Source organism: Dermacentor andersoni, chromosome 7, assembly GCF_023375885.2.
Source record: "Dermacentor andersoni chromosome 7, qqDerAnde1_hic_scaffold, whole genome shotgun sequence".
Taxonomy (NCBI): Eukaryota; Metazoa; Arthropoda; class Arachnida; order Ixodida; family Ixodidae; genus Dermacentor; species Dermacentor andersoni.
Window position 1 is genome coordinate 173,734,122 of NC_092820.1, and position 23,285 is coordinate 173,757,406.

The window sequence follows — 23,285 nt, forward strand, 5'->3', positions numbered from 1 at the left end:
TTTAGTAACTTACGCTTATGACATAGCGAAACGGCTACTCTTACCGTGAGGAGGACTTTGGTAGCCAGAAAAGGCGCAAGTACGAAAGCCACTGGTGGCCATGCCGCCTTCAAGTTCCTGCGGTAGCCAAGTTGAATGTGAAGTTGAAGTGAAGCTTTCTTTGCCTACTCTACCGAGGTTTGGTGCAGGTGAGTAATGTCATTTATGTTAGGCGTCAGCCACGCTTTCATCGCCTTTAACTTTCACGAAGTTACTGTATAAACTCCCACACCGCCGCCCGCGACCGCGCGCACACTGCTCACACACAGCCCGCGTCTTCCGCCACCACGCCCAGGGGGCGCCACATACTTCCCCCCTACCGATGGATGTCCTCAAAGACTGACGGCGTCGCGCACGAGCTGTTGCATTTGTCTTGTTTCGCTCAGCACACGATTTTACGCGCCGTGCAGAACAACACCTGAGTAACTGTATAAGTCAGTGCTACGCTTAGCGGTTAAAAGAGCATGTTGGGGTGCTGGAACTACGTAGAAAATGACATACTTTCGTTGTCTGCTCGCGCGATTGTACAGCGTGGGAACAAGCAGACAAAATGGGCTTAACGGAAACACATTTCTCTTGCTGCGGTGCGAAGTAAAACAAGAACACGCATACATTCGATTTGTGTGTTTTGTTATTTATCTCAACTTTAATTCGTCTATTGAAGCAACGGGTTACACAAATAACAGATGTTGCCTTGAGTAATTCTCGAAGTCACATGTCGCTACCAGCGACGTCACAGCAGTGCGATGTGCGTAGGCGCATTCCACCTGGGTGCGCGGCGCCCACGAGGAGAAGGGCAAACGGGTTCGGTTAGAAATTTCAGCTCTTTCCGTGGCGCATAGCGATGTAACACTTAGCAGACACGATCGTTAGCGCGCAGTGTACGCATGGTGCTTGTCAGCTCAAACTGACCAGACCTGGTAAGGTGCTCTTTAACGACTTGGTCGGCATGGGCCTCACCACCAGCTTTCCCAGTCCGTGGGTGGGCGAGCTTGAAAGCGTTTGCACCAACACGCTTGCGGATGCGGAATGGGTCATTGCGCCTTGGCGCCAGCTTTGATATGTCCCTTGCAGCATCGCTGAGTAGGTGGGTATCGTGCAGGACAAGGTTGCCTTCCTCCAACGTCGTGGAGCGGCGCCATCGGTCGTAGTGTTGCATCTGGGCACGCCAACCATGTTGCTGATGCTGCAGCGCGACATCCATGGTGTCTGCCAAACAGGACAGAGAGAGAGAGTGAGAGAGAAGTGATAAGGGAAAGGTATGGAGGTTAACCAGGCTGAGCCCGGTAGGCTGCCCTGCACTGGGGAGGGAAAAGGGTACTGAAAGAGGAGAAGGAAGAAAGTAGTTCACATTTTGCACTGTTACGCGCACAAGCGTTCATCACTGAGTCTGTCCCAGGTGGTCATACAGGCTGCTGCATTTCAAGAAACGCACCAGCGCCCTTGTGGCCTTGCACATGGCAGACGCATGAGGTCACGGACCCAAGGTCTTCTCCTTTGTTAAAGGACGTCGTCTAAGTACCCCAAAGCTGTAGAAAGGGCACTCCTCTCGTCTTCCTATGTAGGGCACTCAATAACACAGATGTTTGGTGGTTTCCTCGACAGTACATCTGCTGCAATTGAGATTGTTCGTCATTATAATTAAGGATGAGTAGGCGTTTGTGAAAGGAACTCCTACTCGCAAACACGGTACTTATGCATGGGAAGCTGATGCAGCAGTCTCGGCATCTTGCTTGTCTTCAGCGGGTTTCCACATGGTACGGACTTCTCGGCTAGCAGAGGAGCGCTGCGATGTATCCGGTGGCAGCATTTACTGCGATTCGCATTGCAAAAGCAATCTCGGAAATGTGTTGGTGCCAGTTCTTGTGCTCATTGCAGTATGCACGAAGGCACTGCTTAACGGTGTCATTGTGCCGCTCAACCATCTGCGCGGTTGGCCTGTAGGGCACCGTGTGGCGCTCTGAGATGCTCCATCGCCTAATCAGGTTCTTCCATAACCTACTGACAAAGGACCTCGTTATCACTAGAAATGGCAGTAGGTACCTCACGTTTGCAGATGAACTCTTCCACACGGCTGGCGATTTGCTGTGTGGTTGCTGCCCGAAGAGAGAAGAGCTCAATGAATTTGGTGAACTTGTCTACAATGACTAGCAAGTGCTTGTGCCCGCGAGGGCTGATAGGTAACGGCCCCATCAGGTCAACATGTAGTTCTTCCATTTGTGCTGCAGGCTAGTGGCTGGCAATAAGTCCCTGGGGTTTGCCACGCTGTGCTCTTATCCTTTGACAGACTGAACAACCGCAGACGTACTTGGATATGCCGCTGCTCATGCCCAGCCACACAAAGTTCCCTTTGATGCGCCGCAGCGTCTTAAAGAATCCTGCGTGGGCACTTGGGTGGTCGTGGGCCATTTGCAGGAACAAGGGGTGAAGGTGAGCGGGCAACTAGGCTACCGTAAAGTCACCGCGACATTGCACCAGAACTCCTGATGACTCGAGATGAGATGTAGATGCCAGGACCTCCAGCCGACTTGTATCAGCAGTGTCTTTCTGCAGGCGTTCACCCTGCAGGATAGTGCTGGTCGCGCAAAAGGGCATCATGTTATTGTTCCTGTGACATTTCCTCCTCAGTGATGACACTGATGTCCTCAATGATGGTCAGCAGGCAGTTGCCAAACGCGACGTAGCCTTCGTCGGTGTACAAGCAACGTGGTAAGTCTCTTAGTGGTAAGACTGGTAAGACCCTCGTAAGGTCTGGTTCAACAGGTGCCCGGCTTAGGACCTCACCAGGGATGCTGGCCTTCCCACGAGTGTGCTTAATTTTGCACTAAATCCCTTGAAGGCGTAGCGACCAGCGCCGCACACGAGCAGACGCCTGCTCAGTGGTGAACATCCACGCCAACGACGCGTAATCGCAGTGCACTTCAAGTTCCGTAATTCTTAATAAGGTCGGAATTTCTCAACAGCCCATACAACGGCCAAACACTCCCACTCCTGGACTGTGTAACGACAAACTTCTGCTGATGAATTAAACTGGCCTGAAAACGTCCTGACGTTGTAACAGCACCCCTGCTAGGCCGACACTGCTGGCATCTGTTTCAATTACGAATCGTGCGTTGATGTCTGGCAAACTCAGAACTTCACCTGTTGCCAGCATTTCTCTGAGAGTCGCAAATGGCCGTTCTTCAATACTCGTCCACTGCCATTTCTGTTGCCGGCTCAGCAAGTTGGTAAATGACTTAGCAGTGAGGGAAAATTGTGGAAGAAAGTTCCTATAATATCCGACCAAGCCAAGAAATGCCTGCAGTTGCTTGATGTTGGATGGTCGTGGGCAATCAGCCACTGCGCGCACCTTCTCTGGGTCTGGTCTGTACTCTCTTCGAGAAACGATGTTGTTGCACCCTCTTCGAGTAGTCAACAGCCACGCGGTAGCCTCTGGATTTCTTTCCCACCAGGACCGGCGCACTTGTCCAGCTACTTATGCTGCGCCTGATCAGACCTGCATCCGGCATCTCATCCAAGCAGGCGTCCATGATGCGTTTCTTTTATTGACTAGCGCAGCTTTGTGCGCACTGGGTTGCTGTCGCCGGTGTCGATATAGTGCTCAATGAGCATGTTACAACGGGTAAACTTTGTGAACAGCGCCTCGTACTCTCCCAGCAGGCCCCTGAACTCGTGCCTCACTTGTGCCTGCGGTCCTCAGCTATCGACTGTGTTGCATGCCACAGTGTCTGGCTCTTGCTCGAACAGCCTTCCAATGCAATTGGCACCCTCCATCGGATCCGTGGCAGCCGTTTTGTCAGGTTTGACAGCTGCCGTGTACTGAGGCACTTCCACTGAGTCAGGGATGACGCGAGCCGAATATGCCAAGTCGCACGCGACTTGGTTTGTTTTGGGTGATGGAGACCGATACTGTAGCCGGCGCTGCGCTCGCTCGAAGAGGCCGTCTGCCGCAACCGCCAGTGCCTTCAAGCTTGGGTAAGTAGACCCCGCCGCCAAGTCTTGCAGCTAGGGCTGCATTTCGCGCACGTCTCGGTCCATCTTCATCGCCTCGGGCACTTCCTCGCCGATTCTATCGTAGTAGGCTGCCACTACATGCATGTTCTCCTCGTGGTGCTGCGTGTGTCGGTCCAACTCCTCTTTATATCGGAGCTTCTCGTTGACGGAAGCGAACTCCTTCCTGAAGGCGTCGGCAAACGTGTCCCATGAGTCGAATGGCCCGGCGAAGCGGTACCACAGTTTGGCACTCCCATCTAGGGTGGTCTCGATGATGTGTGTGACACGGTGTTTACCATAAATGTCCCCGCCACACAAGATTTCTCCATCTTATCAAGGAACTCCTGCGGCGACTGCACGTCGCGGAATCTTTCGAATCACGGCACCGCTGCTAGCGTCGTCACTGTCGTTGAACGTGTTCCGGCGGTACCGGCGTGAACAACGGAAGCGGCCATATTCGCTTCGGCGCTCGGAGTGGATGAGGTCTATGAAGTTGAGAAGGTTGAGATCGGCGATACCATTATCACTTGTCGCACTTGCGCTGCCAAGTGCTCCCGTTCCATCGATGACCCGTCGGTTTGTTGCACAACCACATGCCTTAGATTGTCTGGAATTCCTGCCTTGTCCATCCCGGACGAGCCCCCACTTTTCAGGTTTATTAGGCCTCAGTCATGCTTCTAGAACTTCCACACCGCCACCCGCCACTGCTCACACACTGTGGAGGGATGTCATCACAGCCCGCGTCTTCCGCCGCCACGCCCTGGGGGCGCCACATACTCTCTACACAGCGGTCTGCTGAGCCCGACATTGCCTGGTTGCAGCTGCGCGCGTAGTTCTACGATTCGCTTCTTCGGCATTGGTTTGTGCCTTGCGAGGAAGCGCCATAACGTGTACCGTAGAGTAAACGCGCGTATCGAGACTACGCTGCGCACTTTGACGCGTGGCACGATACGATGCTGTGGATGATGACGGTGACTTATTGGCATCCCCTTTGATATGGGGCGGTGACAAATAACCTAGCCTGCTTGAGTTAACTTGGTTTAGCTACATGCAACACGCAACTGCTACATGGGACTGCTACATGTCAACCAAGTGCAGGGTAATTGAAAATGTAAATAGACAACCGTGAGTCATTAAAAAGTAAATGAGAGAAACAGAGACAGTGAATTGAATGCGAAGAATGGAACAAAAAAGACAATGGAGGTTTACAAGAATTAGAGGAAAGAAATTACAAGGAAAAATCTGTACGATAGCAAGACGGTAAGGGCTTCGCTATTTGACGCCCGAGATGGTTGCCTAAGCACAAAAATATACCGCAGCAAATATTCGCAACAAGACGAGGCATGTGTATGCCGCAGCAAAAATCTGAAGATCACTCAGCACATCCTTATAGAATGCGATGAGATTCACCAAGTGAGACCCGTAGGTAACGCACACCTTCCAGAAGCGCTTAGGTTTAAAGTGTACGGAAGCATCAATCAGTCAAAAGTTGAGATAGGCAAAAACTTTTGAAGTATTGGTGGAAAAGATACAGGGAAGAGATTAATACGACCTGATCTGTGACAGGCATAGGAAGCGGGGCAAGGTCGATAGACAAGTTTAGAGGGAAGAAAGATGGTTAAGGAGATGTATACAAAATGCTAAAATGAAAAACGTGTATAGCATACCTGATTAAATCAAGAAGGCTAGGTGACTATTTGTCACCGCCCCGTTTCAAAGTTGATGCCAATAACTCATCCTCATCGTGTCAAGTGGCACGATACAATGCTGCGCCTGCCGCTGCTGATGATGATTATTAATTGGCATCCTCTTTCAAACGGGGCGGTGTCAAATAGTCACCTAGCCTGCTTGATTTAATCGGGTATGCTATACATGCATCTCATTCTAGCATTTTACAGCGAAGCTGTAGGCCTCTAGCCCCCCTATGCATTTGTCGTGTTCGTGGGCAAATATAACCTCTATCGTGGACCGATCGCGGAGGCAGTACAATCTAGCTTAAAACTGAAGCAAAACGTGTTTATATCCTCTAGAATCACACATACAGTGCATAGCACATAGGTCGCTTCGATAAAGAAAAGCATAAAACCCGTCACGTGTATAAGGCGGTCGTTAACAATAGGAAGCACAGAATGATTGATAACGACATCCGCTTATAACAGGAGGCATGACGTCAATACCCATATAAGATACAAACTAGAGTGCAGGTTTGTGACAGCACAGTTTGTGACACAGGACGTGACGTCCCTACTTTACAAAGATACAGAGAGGACCCGCCCAGCAAGGCATTGCATTTATGTTGTGACAGTGCTACAGGAAGGCCACGTGTAGTGAGGACTCCTGCACAGCAGCGTGCACACGAGGAGCGGCGAGCAGAGACGACAATGTGAACGACGGCGTCGTGCTCGTGCCACGGATGAACATCGTGTCCAGGACGCTCAGCGCAGGCGACAAGCGCGGCAGGATGATGATGAATGTCGCGAAGCCGAAAACGCGGTCAATTGCGACGAAGGTACAAAGCAATCAATCGTTCTAAAGGTGCAAATACTAAATATAAGAAGAAATTTCTCGACGCAGAATTTGGCTTTAGTTGTTCCGTGTGTGATCGACTGTGGTTCCAGGCTAAGTGCATTTTGCTTGTATCTAGTCAACTCTTCGTATGTGCACGAAGTAGCGGCGCAAGCCAAGATGCAGACCGTTCAAACATATTTGGCTAATAATTAGGTAAAGCGCATGTCAATGTCGCCATGTGAATAATTTCAATCTCCGTCACAACGGGTAATCGTTCTAGGTGTCATTTACAGCTTCACTGTCCAACCACCTTCACAGTGTGGATTGGAGCCCAATTTTTTTTTTCGCACACATCTCCTTGACCTTCTTTTTCTTACTCTAAACTTCTTTGTCTGCCTTGTACCGCTATCTATGCAACTACTGCATGGCGTGCCACCTGGTGCAATAATATGCAACTGCAATGCAAAGTGTGCACGTATCGACACTACGCAGCATGCATCTTGCGTAGCGCGTAGAGGTACTGTAGAAGGCTTCCTCTATACAGCAACAAATCGCGTGACTCGCGCGCGCTAGGACGCATGCAGAGGGCATGTTTTCGCAGCAGCTTGCAAGCACTGGCGTGGCGCAGTGGTGAAGCAGTTGACTCCCACGGAAAGGGCCCGGGCTCGACCCCGGCGGGAAGTGGGTATATTTCCTTCTCATTCCTGGCGATAGCTGCGACGGACACCGGCGGCGAGGGACAACATCGCCGAGGGTGGCGATACGGGCTTGTTGGTCGGTCATCATTGAAAAGTATCTGTATAGCCTAAGTATCTGTATCTTTAAGTATCTGTATCTGTAAGTATCTGTATCCTTCTCATTCCTGGCGATAGCTGCGACGGACACCGGCGGCGGGGGACAACATCGCCGAGGGTGGCGATACGGGCTTGTTGGTCGGTCATCATTGAAAAGTATCTGTATAGCGCAATAAAACAAGGACACAAGAAGAACTGAAGACGAAGACAAGCGCTAATTATCAACAACGTAAATTTACTTCCGGGATCGGTCATACTTATACCCCCAAACAACCACGTGCACAGCTATTATCACCCATGAAGATACTCTTACGTACGTGACAGTATGAAAACAATCTAAAACCGGTACATCCGGAAAGCACAAGAAAATCTAAATGACATATTGCAAATGCAGGTCAGCCTTCATGCCATGCGCAAATAATTTAACTCTCGCGCGGACAATGACAGTGACGGTTTGCTGATGCACTGGTCAGCGGCCGAGAGGATGTGCTCTGTTTCTATTATTAGTCACACATTCGCGCTTATCCCTATCTATAATAGTGGTACCTTCTAGAAGTGGGTGACATGGCCGACATGGACAGGTTTTGCAATGGAAAGCAAATACACTGTGACATTTATTTCTGTGCTCTCTTAAGCGCCCATTGATGCATCTTCCGGTTTGGCCTATGTAGCATTTACCACAGGATAGCGGAATGCGATAGATGCCTCTACCGCGCATGCTACGAACGGATCTTTGTGATTCTTATCACACACCAGCCTTTTCGTCCTCATTGGGTTAGTGGCTTTGCACAAGGTACTTAGCTAATTTGGAGCTGAAAGAACAACCGGTACGTTAGCGTGACTTCCTTTTTTTTTTCAGGCTATTTGATACCTGGTGTACGTACGGAATTACAGCAGTTTTCACCTGCTCATGGTTGCTAGCTCTGACATCCTTACGGGGGCGATTTCTCGAACGTTGCTGTTTAGCAACCTCTCCGCCACCGACATCAACACATGATTAGGATAACCAGCCTCCTGCTGCTGAAGACTGGTTTTCATTAGGTGTGGGCATGATTTTCTAAGGGCGTTTTTGGAACACATGTTATTTATGCCCCCCTTCACCAACTTCGAATGGGTTGAATGAAATTGGAGAAGAGGTTTGTTAGCTCGTGGGCTATAAGCCCAGCAGGTTTCATTATCAGTAAGAATGAACTGAACGTCAAGAAACCGAAGCTTATTGTCGACAGGCACTTCAAAAGTCACGTCAAGAGGTCTCAAACACTCGTGAAAAAACGTAAAGGCATTGGCACGTTTTTCTTGGAAACACTTAATAGGGCAATCTAGGAGCACTGAAATATCGTCGACGAATCTAAAAGCTTCCTGAAAATCAGGTAGCCCTGTGAGGCGTACATACATGTGCCTATCTAAATGTGCTAACTAGAGGTTGCTAAAGGCGGGAGCTAGACACAACCCTATATAGATGCCTTCCTTCTGCAGATGTGGCCTATTGTTCCACTGTAAAAAAAGTTGACACGTAAAATCGCAAAAATTCTAAAAACCCTTCTACTAAAACACCTGCTTCCTGTGAAAACTTTGTGGCGCCATATTTGGGGGTATAATTATGACCGATCCCGGAAGTACACTTTCGTTGTTGATAGTTCGAAGTTGTCTTCGTCTTCGTTTCGTGTCCTTGTTTTGATGCGCTACACAGATACCTTTCAGTGACATCGCCAACCGGCACGACTATTGAAATGAGCCCACAACAGCTTACGCTGTAAAAAGAGAGAACTAACCTGTGGTTTGTTTCGAATACGACGTGCCTGACCTCCAACCCCATTCGCTCACGATCAAGTAGCACATGAGCACGCTCAGTAGCAGCGCTAGAACCGGCAATGGCCTTGACAGCCTGGGAAGAAGAAGGGAAAAGAAACAAACTGATGAGCGTGAGAGAAATGACAAGGAGTGAAGCAAGGGAATCGGAACTGCCGGCGTAGCCGCGACGGCGGTGAAATCGTGTGTATTTATTCACTTTCCTAATATTCAGTTATACTGCTGGTACAAATATAATGATACCTGTATATACATATCGTATATGTAGAACTACGTGTAAATAGAACAAGTATTTAATTTCAACACTTTCGACCGCCTTCATCAGGGCCTAAAAAAGAAAGGTGATATTTCGTCCCTGATTGTGGACACTACAGACGGCGTGCTTGGCCGCTCTTCGGGGGAAAAAGAGAAAAGCATACAAGAGATATGTGAAACCGAAAAGGAACAGTGGTTACAGTGATTGACTCTGTCTAGGCGCTTCAACAAATCTACAGCAGCCTTCAAGATTGGCAACGATACAGGGCAAGAGAAAGGCGGAGTCCCATGTTTGTAGGGCAAGCAGGACAGTAGGAGAGGAAAACGTCGGTCGGAGAAGAGGGACGGAGAATAGTGGTAGCTATAATAGGTTCCTGTTGTAACAAGGCAGGGAAGGAGCAAACAGTCGCTGCGCAGCACTAGTGCGCGTGTAGCTGTTGCAGCGTGAAAGAGGTCGAGCTGCACAGAGCGACCGTCTTAAAAATATTTTCACGGAATCACCAAGAGTGGTTTATCGCCGCTCTAGAAACCTGCGTGACCTAGTAACCTCTTCCAAGACTAAAGCGGTTGCTCTTGCTGGTTGTCATCCCTGCAATAAGCCCCGTTGTAATGTTTGCACACATATTACCACGTCAAAGACTGCTAGAAGCACAGCATCCAATTTTTCTATTAAAATCAACGGCGACTTCACATGCGACAGTACTAACATCATCTACCTTCTTGAATGTTCAGTATGTCAGATGCAGTATATCGGTCAGACCGAAACATCTTTTCGTATCAGATTCAACAACCACAAAGCACACGTTAACAGCTTGCCGCACCTTCCATTATCTAAACATGTTCGACTGCCAGGCCATACGTTTGACATCATCAAAGTAACAGTAATACAATCAGGTTTCAAATCACACCATGATCGAGAAGTAAGGGAATCCTTTCACATTCATAAATTTAACACTGTTTCATCTGGTATCAACGAAAGCGTAGGAAAAATGTCGTGCCTTTCTGCCATATCTTGATGTGTTTGTTCTTGTACAGCATTGACAAATCATGCCAAATCAATTTGTTGCTAGTTTTGCCATGTCGCACTTGATGTCATTCTGTAACTCCATGTATAATCATCGTGATATCATAATGGTATTTCATACATATAATTTATCGTGCTTGAGTTATACATTCTGCTGCACTTTTTCTGTTATTTGCAAGTGTACACGTGCATGCACTGATGATTATGCCCACGTGCGTATGCCCATAAAAGCGGGTGCGTACTTGTATCTGTGTTTATTCTGACGAAGGCCGTGCCACGGCCGAAACGTTAAACCATTAAAAATGCAATTTTCGTAAGTGTGCTCCGTTTCTTCAACTACCTATGCACCGGACCTACAGAACCTTTCCTTGTATTATATATATATATATATATATATATATATATATATATATATATATAATAAGAAGCCAACAAACGCTGACACCAAGGATAAAATAGGGGAAATTACTTGGGCTTAATAAATGTCATAAAGAAACGATAATTTAATGGAACCAGGGTTCTACTATGAAACATAAATACCCAAGAAAGTGGATGAGGAAACGGCGCCGTGGTAGCTCAATTGGTAGAGCATCGCACGCGTAATGCGAAGGTTGTGGGATCGTTCCCCACCTGCGGCAAGTTGCTTTTTCATCCACTTTCATTTCCATTAAGCTATCGTTTCTTTATTTCATTTCTTAAGCACAAGTAATTTCCCGTTTGTTGTCCTTGATGTCAGTGTTTGTTGGCTTATGATATGACTAATAAAAATCAGGCCCCTCGGGAACCCCCTTCTCGTTGAATATATATATATATATATATATATATATATATATATCGTAAGAGGCCATCAAACAAGGACAACATAGGGGAAATTACTTGTACTTAATGAGTGAATTAAAGAAATAATAAATTGATCACTATAAAAGTGGATAGGAAACTACTTGCAGCAGGTGGGGATCAAGTCTTCGCATTACGCGTGGGATGTTCTAACCAATTGAGCTACCGCGGCGCCGTTTTCCCATCCACAATGAAATAAATAATAAATTATTACAATTAAAGTTAACAGGTTAGTTCTGGTAGTAAAACATAAATGCCGAAGAAACTGGATGGGATCGCCGAGATAGGGTTGCCCTATGTGGTCCAAACCAGTGTAGCTCTTTGTAACCGATGTACCATTGAAACCATGCAATCTCGTGACCAAGCTTTGTAAAGAACTTGCAAATACAAGTTTCCTTCGTCCATACATCGGCGTCAGCGTCCTTTGAACCGAAGTCCCCCGTTGAGCCACCGGTGCAGAACGTCTCTAATCGTGCGTCCCGGACGCCGAGGGTTGAGGTGAGAACATTGAATCATCACCATCATAGTAGTGGCGGCGAAGGCAAACATTTACTTACCTCTTTTACCTTTTCTTTTTTCCGGCAGCGAAAGTTTCGGGTGCAGTTAGCCGAGCGTTTGACAGCGAGACCCGGTGGCAGCGAATCTCTTATGAATGGTCTGGCAACAGTTTTGATTGACTTCTCGAACTATGTGAGATCTACAAACCATGTGTGTTAGTGATTGGCTGTTGCATATTCGGCGCCTGAAACTTTTCGTTCGTTCATCTGTGCACCCCATTCGACCACCGCTGTCACTCAGCCTCGGCACCGTTTGAGCTCCCCGACCTAAATTCTTCTTCTGGGCGCTTGTGCACGCTTCACTGGAGGTACATCCTGCTTACAACTGTCGCTAACGTTTGTTCGCGTTTCTGCCATTGACTTCGTGCTTCTGACTGCGCGCTCTGCTATTTTTTCTTTATTTTGTTGTTCTTTCTTGGTGCTCTTCTTGTTAATGTTCTCCTTGTCGTCGGTTGTCGTGTACTCATTGTTTCATCGACATGGCTGATATTAACGAGCAGAGATTGACCAAAACCAGCAATAAACGATGAAATATAATTAAAGAAGGAAAAGTGAACATAACAGCACAATGTGATTTGGTCTATACTGCGCAAACAAAAATAAAAGTGCATCGTGATTGCGCACCCCTAAGAGCGCGCCTTTCTGGCCGCACGACTGAAGTTGTGGGGAGCCGCTGTGATGGAGCCGCGGTTCGGCATCTAGCGTACCCGATGCGCTGTCCCCATCTGAGGCCATGGGCCATCGTTTCAAATGAAGGCTTGAATAAGTGGAACTCCAACAGACATGCATCGAGTGACAGCAGAGGCTTGAGCTCCACAAAGTGAAATCTGGATTACTTGCAAGAAATTCGACATAGAAACGCGTGGAGGGAGAAGCGGCGGTACAAGGAGAAATTGGTGATTTGCATCGGGCTCGTTACAAAGCAACCAGAGGTTAGGTAATTCAGATGTCAGATCTATGGAGGTAAAAACTTAGACGCAAAATTTTGCAAAGGGAACATTATTGGTTATTAACTGGAACATAGAAAGGCAGGCCTCTTTAGAGTCGGCCATACGTCAATCTGAAATACAGGAGTCTTAGGAAGACCAATGAGATGATAAGAAGGGTGAAAATAACAACAAACACTGAACACATTAACGTGATCCACAACCGTAAAAGTAATGGGCGGGAAAGAATAAGAGGCACACAGGGTCTCTATATTTTATTTACAACAATATGAACAAAACTAAAGATTCAAAGAAAGCATATGAGAAATTGACTGTCACGTCTAACTGAAGTGTATAAGTAATGAGAAATATGGAAATAAAAGTGGCCGAAAAGACAACTTGTCACCGACAGGCTGGTGCCACACCCACATCTTCCGCATTACGCGTGCCTAGTATGTCGTACTTTTGAAGCACACCGTCAGAGGTAGTGCTCCCGTCCGCTTCTCTTACACTCCTTTCTTCGCCCTTTCCCTCTCCTCGGCGCTGCTGAGCTCTCCATCATAAATGAGACCGTTACTACACTATTTTTCTTTATGAGAATGAGTCTGCTGATTAGCAGAGAAGTGCGGTAAGCACGGTGAAAAATTGCAAGAGGGGAAAACGAGAGAAAAGGTGCTTTGGCACTAATCGAGAACGCACAGTAATAGGTGCCGAAGAACAAAACAGAGAAAGGGAGGAAAGAAAATAGATGGGCAAAAAGGTTCAACCAGAACTGAAAAACCGGTTTGCTACCTAATAAGTATTTGTGTAGGTGTACGCTACACCTGGCGCTGGCAGCGCTAGCCAGCTCCATTCACGGTTATGACGACGGATGTGTAGGGTCTCCTCAACTGCAGGCACAATTCAAATTAAATTTGGTGCTTAAGAAACTGAACACATCAACAAAGAATTATACAGATCCAACGCACTTATGGAGTCCGTTTAAAGCGAAGCTGTTAATTTTTGTGCAACCAAATGCAATGTGTACGATTGTGCTTACTTCCATTCAATGAAATGTGTAATCTAATACATTATTTACCTCTACGCACGTCAACATCTAACAATAAAAAACAAAGGTCACAACTTCTATAGCCATTGTGTCACAACGAAACATACGGGGTGTTTTCCTTAACTAGAGCCAAACTTTAAAAATGCAAATGATACGTAGCTGGACTGAACCAAGGTAATGTTGCTTGCCGTCTCTTTGAGATACTCAGATTATTTTTCGCGCTCCACCTAATTAGATTAGCTTTAATAATTAATGAACTTATCAATTACTATACTTAGATGTAAAGTATCAATGAGAAAATCGTAGAGCAACATGAAAAACTCCCGACGCAGCGTTCCGTTGCTCAATACGTCCTACATAAAAGTGTTTTTCCGAGCGTGAAAGAAGTACGCGAATACACGCAAAATGACTCGAGCGGCCAGTCGCGCGGAAATTTTTGAGGAGCTTTCCGAAAAAACAGCATGGACTTCCTTGAAGCTTCGCGACAGTCGGTTGGATGACAAATGTCCTTTCTACGAGCCCCACTCTAACATGCTGGCTTCCGTGGAACTAATGTGCTATGTATGGTATATATGCACTTGCGTTAGCGCACTCGCCAACAAAACTGAACTCGTGTGCGCAGTACATTGAAATAGTTACGGAACTGAAAAAAAATTAAATTATGAGGTTTTACGTGCCAAAACCACTTTCTGATTATGAAACACGCCGTAGTGGGGGACTACAGAAATTTTGACCACCTGGGGTTCTTTAACGTGCACCTAAATCTAAGTACACAGGTGTTTTCGCATTTCGCCCCCATCGAAATGCGGCCGCCGTGGCCGGGATTCGATCCCGCGACCTCGTCCTTAGCAGTGCAACACCATAGCCACTAAGCAACCACGGCGGATAACTTTTAATATGTATGTACAGTTAGAAGTATACAGTGTACGTGTGCTGTCACGTTCTTTTTTACACTGACACTCATTTAAGAATTTAACACAACTCGCACAAAGAGTTGCCTTGCTGCAAATAGGGATGTTACTATGTACCAGCTATTGCTATCTAATCATAGCTGCGTCAGGTGCTCAGCCTGTAAATTCCTTTATTACAGCCTTTCTGTATCGGTGGAGTACACTCACTCAACTTTGTGCAGATAATTTAATACCATTTTTTATGATCATGCAGGTGCCAGCAGCTACGCCCTGGAACCATGGCTACCGACTCCGGTCCCAGGCCATCCTCCCACGCTCATTGCAGAAGGCAGGTACAACACTGCACACGCTGCCATTGGAGCGGTGCATTGGGCCTCTGAAGAGCCGCTTCCGCTGCCTTCAGCGGTACCACGCCCTCCACTATAAACAGGACCGCACAGCCAACATCGTTGTAGCGTGTGCAATGTTGCACAATTTGTGCCTTGATGAAGGTGACGACGTGTCTGATGTCAGTGATGACAGCAGCAACATCAGCAGTGACGATGAAAATGGCGACCCCCCCCCCCCCCCAAGAGTTCCCCGAGTGTGAGGGCAGCGCGTATACTGTATTTGAAAGGCTGTGTTGCCCGGCACAATGGTATTAGATCATTCGGCAAGACTAGGCAGCAGCACTGCCTTGGAAGGGTGAGAAGGCGGCTGCGCAGACAGCAGCAATAAACATGTGCCTGACACTGCAGGCAGATGTTTATCGACACGCCCAATAGATAGAAGGGACCAGTTTGAAGATGTCTCTGCAATTAGTGGATAGCCTGCTGGTGTTTTTTTATCGAATCTGCTCAATTATGGCCAGTGTTTTCAGACAGCCTGTGCCAATGAGCTGTCACTACTGTAGATGAGTGCACCATTCCACTGAGACACTACATGAGAGCCTTTCATTTAGTAGCTGTGGATAGAATACCTTGTGCTCATCGGCAGAAGGGCGCAGCCACTTCTCTGGGCAGCTGGAGTTTGCCGATTGATTTGCTGCTGCTGTTGTTGCTTCTGTCATCTTAATGCGCTGCGCTGTTGGCATCACCGACACTGTCACCGCCATCTGCATTGTGCATGGGAGGATATCGGTCCTCCTCTCCTCGCTTCCTATTTGGGTGCAGTTAAGCACAACAATTTTCGCTTCACCATGTGTACTGTTCTCACACACCTTGTAGGTCCTGCGCAGTTTTGCCACACAGCCACCGCACAGTTCCTTGTCAAAAGGCCAACTCATGCTGAAAACAATCACCTAGCTGGCATGTCAATCACATTATTCTCCCTTGGAAGAGTGTACATTCGTAAATAGCTGTAAAGTTGAAGGAACGCGAATTGTAAGTATTCATTTCAAGTGCCGGCAACAGTGTTGAAAATAATTTATTTATATCCCCAGTGTAAATAAAACAATGTAATACGTCTTCGATGTTATCTTTCATCAAAGTAAGTGGTAGTCATCGCGATGCATAGCTGTAAGTACACAGGGCACGGTTTCATGGCGACAAAATAACAGTATCATATTCACTACATGGGACCCAATACACTGTCAATGGGTCGCTGGCACATATTAAACTGCAGAAATATCTGAAACGCGCATAATGATGTCTTCTAAGCTCATGCACAACCACTCGTCTTCACCCAGCAACTTCACAGCAAAAAAAATGTGTCTTGTCTGTTATGCACAAAGCTCCACATGTTTGTAGCGCAAAATAAAATTTATTTTCAGTGACTAGAGCCATAGTAAGATCACCAATAAGATCACGCAAGTGAGAAAATGCTTGGTACTTCCATGGTCTTTCATAAAACAATGACTGCAAGAACAGCCTGGCAGTGAATGTCATAAAACAGTGGTCCCATCGACGGCTACGTTAGGTATAACTGTGGTCAACTACAATGGGGACTGGATTGTATTACTATCATCGGTAAGGACACCTGAAATATCGCAATAACTATCATAAGTAACAGGCGCTTGGTGTTAAAAAAATTCCAATACGGCCACTTGTGCCTTCCATAGGCACGAAAGATTTGAAATTGCAAACATGGCATACATATAGCATGAAAATTCTAACAAGACATTTCAATACCAGTCATCCCAGCATTCTAGGTAAATTCATCTACAGCATATGTGTGTGAGAAAATGTTGTAGTTGAAATGAAAATGATCACACGGTGTACATCTTCCTTGAAAAACAGTACACAGGGAAACATCACAGAAAAAGCAAAACGAAAGCACACACCTATTCAAATTTTGTGGAAATTTTGGACATATAGTTTATACTCTCCCCCTGGGATAAACCTACACTGCAAGTACAACTACACATGAAAAAAATGAACTTGTAAAAATTACGAAGTAGCAACGGAGAGTTTTCAACCTTTTGTGTGTTGCTGTCGGCCCAGTAATCGGATTGTGTAGGCACTGTTTCCTCAGTGTGCTGCAGTCATATCATCCTTCCATGCGACACAAAAAAATGTGCCGTGCAATCGTTTCAAGCGACGTGATGGCACTATCAGTTTTTGTTACCACTGCCATTCATGACCTGCATATCATTTCACGAGGCTGGCTAGCACAGGCATCAATAGCTTGCGAGCACCACCACCAAATGCCGCAGAGTCCATTTGAATGGAAAGATAAGCTACACTTGTAGTCGCAGGTTGCATTAAAGGATGATATATAAACAAAAAGAAAAGCAAGAAACGCTGAAGTCCATCAGTGCTGAGGCAGCCTGCGAAGGCCACGCGCAATGGCAGCCAAGAGCTGGTGCATGATGCCTGGGATAAGTACGGTCGCCGCCCGGAAGTCCCGCATCTCCTCTGCCAGCTGCTGCGCCACGCGCGACGCCCTCATCTCCTGCCCCAGTTGCTGACAATTCTGCAGAACAAATTCACTGATAGCAGCTACAGGATATGCAATGTAAAGTTTGTTTCACGATGTTTGCAAGGGCTATAGTTTCAGAAAGGTTACTCTTAAGGGCGGCGAGAATATATGTATATGACATGAGAAATGAAATTACAAACTGTATACGATCTATTATACTACAAATGCTACCAAGCCACCTCTGCCAGTAAGAACTGCGCGAGCGCTATTTACTGATACAGTCAAACTGAGCGATAGCATTCTTCCATTTAAGGTGCGTGCAATGTTCTTATGCTACAGGGCAATGTCAAAAAACAAGAGCACACATTCTGACGATGACATGTTAAAATACGCAGCATATATTGCTTTTATTATATAGATGCATCAACTTTAAGCATGGCAGTTCTACATCACATCCTTGCTGCTGCCTAGTGAATGTCGGTGATTAGTTGAATTGACGCACAAAAGAGCATCGCACTGGGGTGGTACAAGTAACCATGCAAATGTATTGGGAATTGCTATGTGACTGCCTTGGAAAACAGTGTAAAGAACACAACAAAGGAGATACATAAACGTGCACGAACCAGTGAGCAGTTGAGCCCAAAGACTACAGATGTCTATCATGAATAACCAAGCTGGCCTCCGACGGCCTCCGCGTGTCCTGCACGCGGAGGCCGTCGTGGAGACTCTGCCGTGCAGATTCGTCCGCCGCCATGCAATCCGCATCCTCCAGGGGCTACTGTCCAGTTGATGGTCCTTAAAGATGAAATCAGTAAAAAGGAAAACATTTTTTGTGCCCTCTGTAGAAAATTCACCGGTTCATTATCATAGATCGAAGCCAAGGAAAATAATCTCAACCGCTGACAAGTAAACATTACATTAGGATAAAAAAAAAGGACATCACAACATTTTACCGTGCAAGTTAAACCCAGCAGAAATATCTGTGCAACGCGCTGGGGGAATTTATTACTGCGCACTTTCCCGACATTTGGAGATAGTTAATATTGTTCACAAAAAACGTGTGCTTACCAGCTATCTGTTGAGATGTACTGCCTTCCAATCTTCATCGATTCTTGCATACCCTATGTGAATAAAAATAAAAGTAAACATCACGCGATCACCGCAGTCTGCAGATGTTCAGATGTCACTGTTCAGGCATTAAGCATGAGAAGGTGATGTTATTTACTCACCGTGCACTACAGGCATTCCAGGTTTCCATGATGTTCACGGCTTCTGAAGTTCTTCTTGAGCGCAAATACCTCTCGAACGCCGAGATTTCATATAATCGGGCAGCGTTACGGGCAAACGTACACTAAATGCGGGCCACGGAACCGATCAGCTGTTTTCACGTAGCCGCCATCTTACGTGCGCACAGCGAAATCGATTGGATGCAGAATCGAGACGTATGGCTACGGCTCGAAAAAATTGAGATACTTGGGTTTACTTTGAAGTGTGCTTGAACTATTCTTGCATCAGAAGATTATCAAACAATTTTGTTATCACTAACATACAATTGTTCTTTTATAAGGCGTTTCTATCTCAAATAAAGTTGCTATACGGCCCCTTCAGGAGTAAAAAATAAGCAAAACATGCTTCCGGCAACGATGGAATCTGCTAATCGGGCTGATTGAGAAACGTCGCGGGTTCCCGCGCCCATACGCATAAACAGTCACGTCAACTTGACGACAGGACTTTGTAATAATTTCAGTGTGGAATAGTCTTACGTTATTGCGCCCATGGTTACTCAGCGAAGCTGAAACGTGCGGCTCCGGTGTTTATCACTGGGTTAATCCCGACGGTTCATTAAACGACGGCTCGGTACGCAGCCGGACCCTCGGTACGCAGTTGCCGCTTGCGCTCGGCTGCATGAGCCTTTTATTGTGCCCGGGCTGCAGCATCGGCACGGCGGAGACGAACTCGTTCCCGGTTCTGCTCGCAGCGTTGCTGATCGAAAGCTGCCTGCTCCTAAGTACATATGACGCTTGGCCTACCCATTTCGGAGCCGGAGAGAAACCATGAGAAAGTGCAACGCGCACGCTCGGCTGCGACGGAGAGCAACGACGTCACTACTAGCGCAGCCAATCGCGCGCCTCTCTCTCTTTTCGCACATGCGCATCGGGTTGCACCGGAGGAGTTTTCGGCGTACAGGCAACAGACGTACGGACGGACGAATCGGCTAGCCAGATACAGCTTGGCTGTAAAAACAGTAACGAAATCATTATGCAAAAAAGAGGTGAGTCGTGCAGACAGGACACAAGAGTAGAGAAGTGGACAACACGAACGCCGACTATCAACTGAAGGGAGCACTGGGGCGAAAAAAGAAAAACACACAAAACTCATCTGCGCAAGCTCAGGAATGCCACGTGTTAGTCGGATACATGTACCGGTCTACGTGAGAGATGACTGTTAAGGCACTTAATCTCTTCCTTATATAAAGTAATCGAAGGCTGTCTCACGCACGCACTGCCACCATTATAGATATGTCATGCCTCTACCATAAGACGCGTATCTTCATTCTTATTTCTGTACAATATTGCGCATTCATCTAACTCTGGCGTGCAGTTACAATCTTGGCAATGTAGGGAAAGATTAGAAGGCGATCCACCGGTTAACGACCTTTTATGCTCCATTAGCCTCTGATTGATACACCGTCCCGTTTGCCCTACGTAGAACTGGCCACAGCTAAGGGGAATTTCATAAACCACACCCATACGACAGTCAGTAAAACTGTTGTTCTTATTGTGCTTCACTGGACAAATATCTGTTCTTTTTTTTAGTTTTACCAAGACGGACGAGCCGTCCTACGCAAGATAGGATGGCAGTTCGAGCCAGTACACATCAAGACGGCCCTTCCGGAGGACTGGAAGACGACCATCCAGACCAAACCCCTTCCCCGGAACATGACGCCGGGCAAGGACGACGAGAGGCGCACCGCGCGAGCCAAAGCCATAGCCCGGAAGCTGGAAGAGAACCCCAGGGTCCTCTACGCGGACGCGTCGTTCCGAAAACACAGTGACCGTGCAGCGGTGGTGGTTACGTCAAAAGACAGACTGATCGTCAGCGCGTCCCTGAAGACAACAGACCCCGCAGTTGCCGAAGAAGCGGCCGTGGCCCTCGCACTCGCACAGCCGAGCGTGGACACCGTAGTCACCGACTCAAAGACAGCCTACAGAAGCTTCCGCAGGAGGGTAATCTTCTCCGCGGCTCGAGCCATTTTATCCAAGCGCAAGCCTCCGGGAAGAGTCATAGAGCTCGTGTCGGTCCCGGCTCACTCGCAGGTAGCAGGCAACACCATCGCCGACTACCATGCCCGAAAAATGTCAATCCGGGCCGAGCACGAGCCGGAAGAGCTACCGCACCCGGTTACCAGCTTTCGGGACATTACCCGGATGTACCGAGAGGACAGGTGCAGACTGCCAGAACAGCACCCCAAACTCACCAGGCAACAGACGATCCTGCGTCGAGCGCAGGCGGGATCGCTTGCGCATCCCGTACTGATGAACCGCATGTACCCTGCGGAATACGATATGCTCTGTCCTTGTTGCAGAAGAGAAAAAGGCACCCTGCCGCACGCATTGGCAGAGTGCACAGAACTCAAGACCCCCCCCCCCTTCTCCCCTTCCCACCAACACCCCCGATCCCCAACCCCTTGAGCGATGGGAGACTTTGTTATGCAGCCCCGCCCTACCGATTCAGCTCGCACTGACGGACAGGGGCCAGGAGCTGCTGGAAACATATGAGTCCCGTAACTAGGAAACTACCCCGTCTGGTGGCTGCGTGCACCACCGATTTATTTCGGGCCCAGTAAATGTTGCTTCATCATCATACCTGCTCCTTTTTCCTCTGTGCGGCAGTGCATATCTTACCTAGCTTATTGGGAGCAGTTTCGCATCAGTGCTCCCTTCAGTTGATATAGTCGGCGTTCGTGTTGTCCACTTCTCTACCCTTGTGTCCTGTCTGCGAGCCTCACCTCTTTTTTGCATAATGAATCCTTACCAACCAGCTCAGCTTTCTGTCGTTCCAATAACAAAAGACGCGCAGCAATGCTATCTTTCATTTCCCGCGCATCAGCTCTCCGTGACGTCATACCTTTCGGGAGCGTCGGGCCGGGTCTAGTTAACGGGTTATCAATTATGCGAAGTATGACACATGCATTCTAATATAACTAAAGACAATGTAGCAAGTTTTCGCAGCTTCTCCCGCATTAGAGCGCCCCAAATAAAAAAAAAAGACTTAAATACTTGGCAACTAAAAGTGTCGCTGAGGTCTAGGCACGAAATTTAAAGAAATTAAGTTTTGGCCTTTCTCCAGTATTTAACACCTCTCCCCTTCAATGAGTGATATCATTACAGGATTCCGAAAGAACGTTTTATCTGTTAACTACTTTCGAGTGCACATCTAGCGCCCCTTTAATTAGCATGTATGACCGAAAAAACTGGGCCCATGGACATTGATCATAGCACAGAATTTCTGCAACTCATATGTGATTTATTGATTTATTCATGGGGTTTTACGTCCAAAGGCTACATTGGGCCTATGATAGATGTCCTAATAGGTGCACCAGATTAATTTAGATCCCCTGGGGTTATTTAACGTGTACGTAAAAAAATCTAAGCACTAAAGAGTTTTCTTGCATTCCGCGCCCATCGTAATGCGGCCGAAGCGATCGGGAATCGAGCTCACGACCTCGTCCTTTGCAGCAGCGCTGAGCCACAGCCGCGGCGGCTACACGGGCCGACGCCTTCTCGCGCTGAACAAAACCGCACGCAGAGCTCAGACTTCTCACCTTCGACTGCGGTCCTGCATGAGGGTCGCCTTTCTCCAGGAATGCGCTGTAGGGCGAGGGTTGTCCGGACGCGACGTCACAGCCCCGCCGCACGAACTTGACGACGCCGCTGGGCCGACAAGCTTCGGCCTGATCGAGAATGCTTCTTGTCGGGTGCGCTCGCTACCGGCACGTTGGAGCAGGCGAGAGTGAAGCGCGTTCCGTTTCACTGGGCGTTCATGACATGTGTTGTTAACAAATACGCTGTCAATACTGCGGAAGCCAGACAGGAGAGAAGGGCATAAAAAGAGAAAGCTTTCACTAAAGTTTATCTCGAAGAAAAAACTTGTAACGGCTATACCGTGAGTCCCAGCTAACGTTAGCCAAGTTCTTCGCATAAAAAACACATTATAAAATCACGGAGCAAGATAAGATATACGACCTACGGCGTTCCACCGTCACAGGTCTTACGACCGATCACCGCGTAGATCTTAAAATCGTATCTTGCACCATATTCTATGAATTTTTTTTTCTTTTAACAGTTTGGATAACGTTAGCTGGGACACTATATCTGCGCAATAGATAAGAAGTCGTCAACGTTTTATAGCGAAGCTGTTAGCCTATCGATGTGCGGCATTTTTCGTGTATGCGTCCGTTAGCAAAAATGTGGGCCGATCCCGGCGTCAGTGCAGGGCAGGAATAGTGACTCGTACCCCCGTGAGGCAGAGGCTTCAAGCACTCAGCAAAGTGAAGCGAAAAGTGAATAGATTCTTTAGAATCACGCATACAACATACAGAACGGCATTCGTTTCAATAAAGAACAAGCACAAAACAAGCATCCGAACTACATAATTGATGATAAGGCGCTTCTGATAACACTGCGAATCACGTAGCGCTCCCGGCATAAGTTTACCGGTAAAGATTACTTTTGCTCAAGCTACC

At 47.4% G+C, this 23,285-nt stretch overlaps 1 protein-coding gene and 1 non-coding gene across 2 annotated transcripts in view; one reads left to right on the forward strand and one right to left on the reverse strand.

The window, feature by feature from the left end:
* LOC126533010 (lactosylceramide 4-alpha-galactosyltransferase-like) overlaps positions 1-22,566 on the reverse strand; it is a 37,410-nt gene extending 14,844 nt beyond the window's left edge. Inside the window, exons 1-2 of the mRNA XM_050180195.3 lie at positions 22,365-22,566; positions 9,107-9,219 (exon numbers count right to left, since the gene is read on the reverse strand). Of these exons, the coding sequence (XP_050036152.3) occupies positions 9,107-9,219; positions 22,365-22,384 (133 nt within the window). The 5' untranslated portion in view covers positions 22,385-22,566. The remainder of the gene's footprint in view (positions 1-9,106; positions 9,220-22,364) is intronic.
* On the forward strand, positions 10,988-11,060 carry TRNAT-CGU (transfer RNA threonine (anticodon CGU)). Its single transcript has one exon. It is a non-coding gene; the product is annotated as a tRNA-Thr (tRNA).
* Positions 22,567-23,285: the final 719 nt, after the last annotated feature.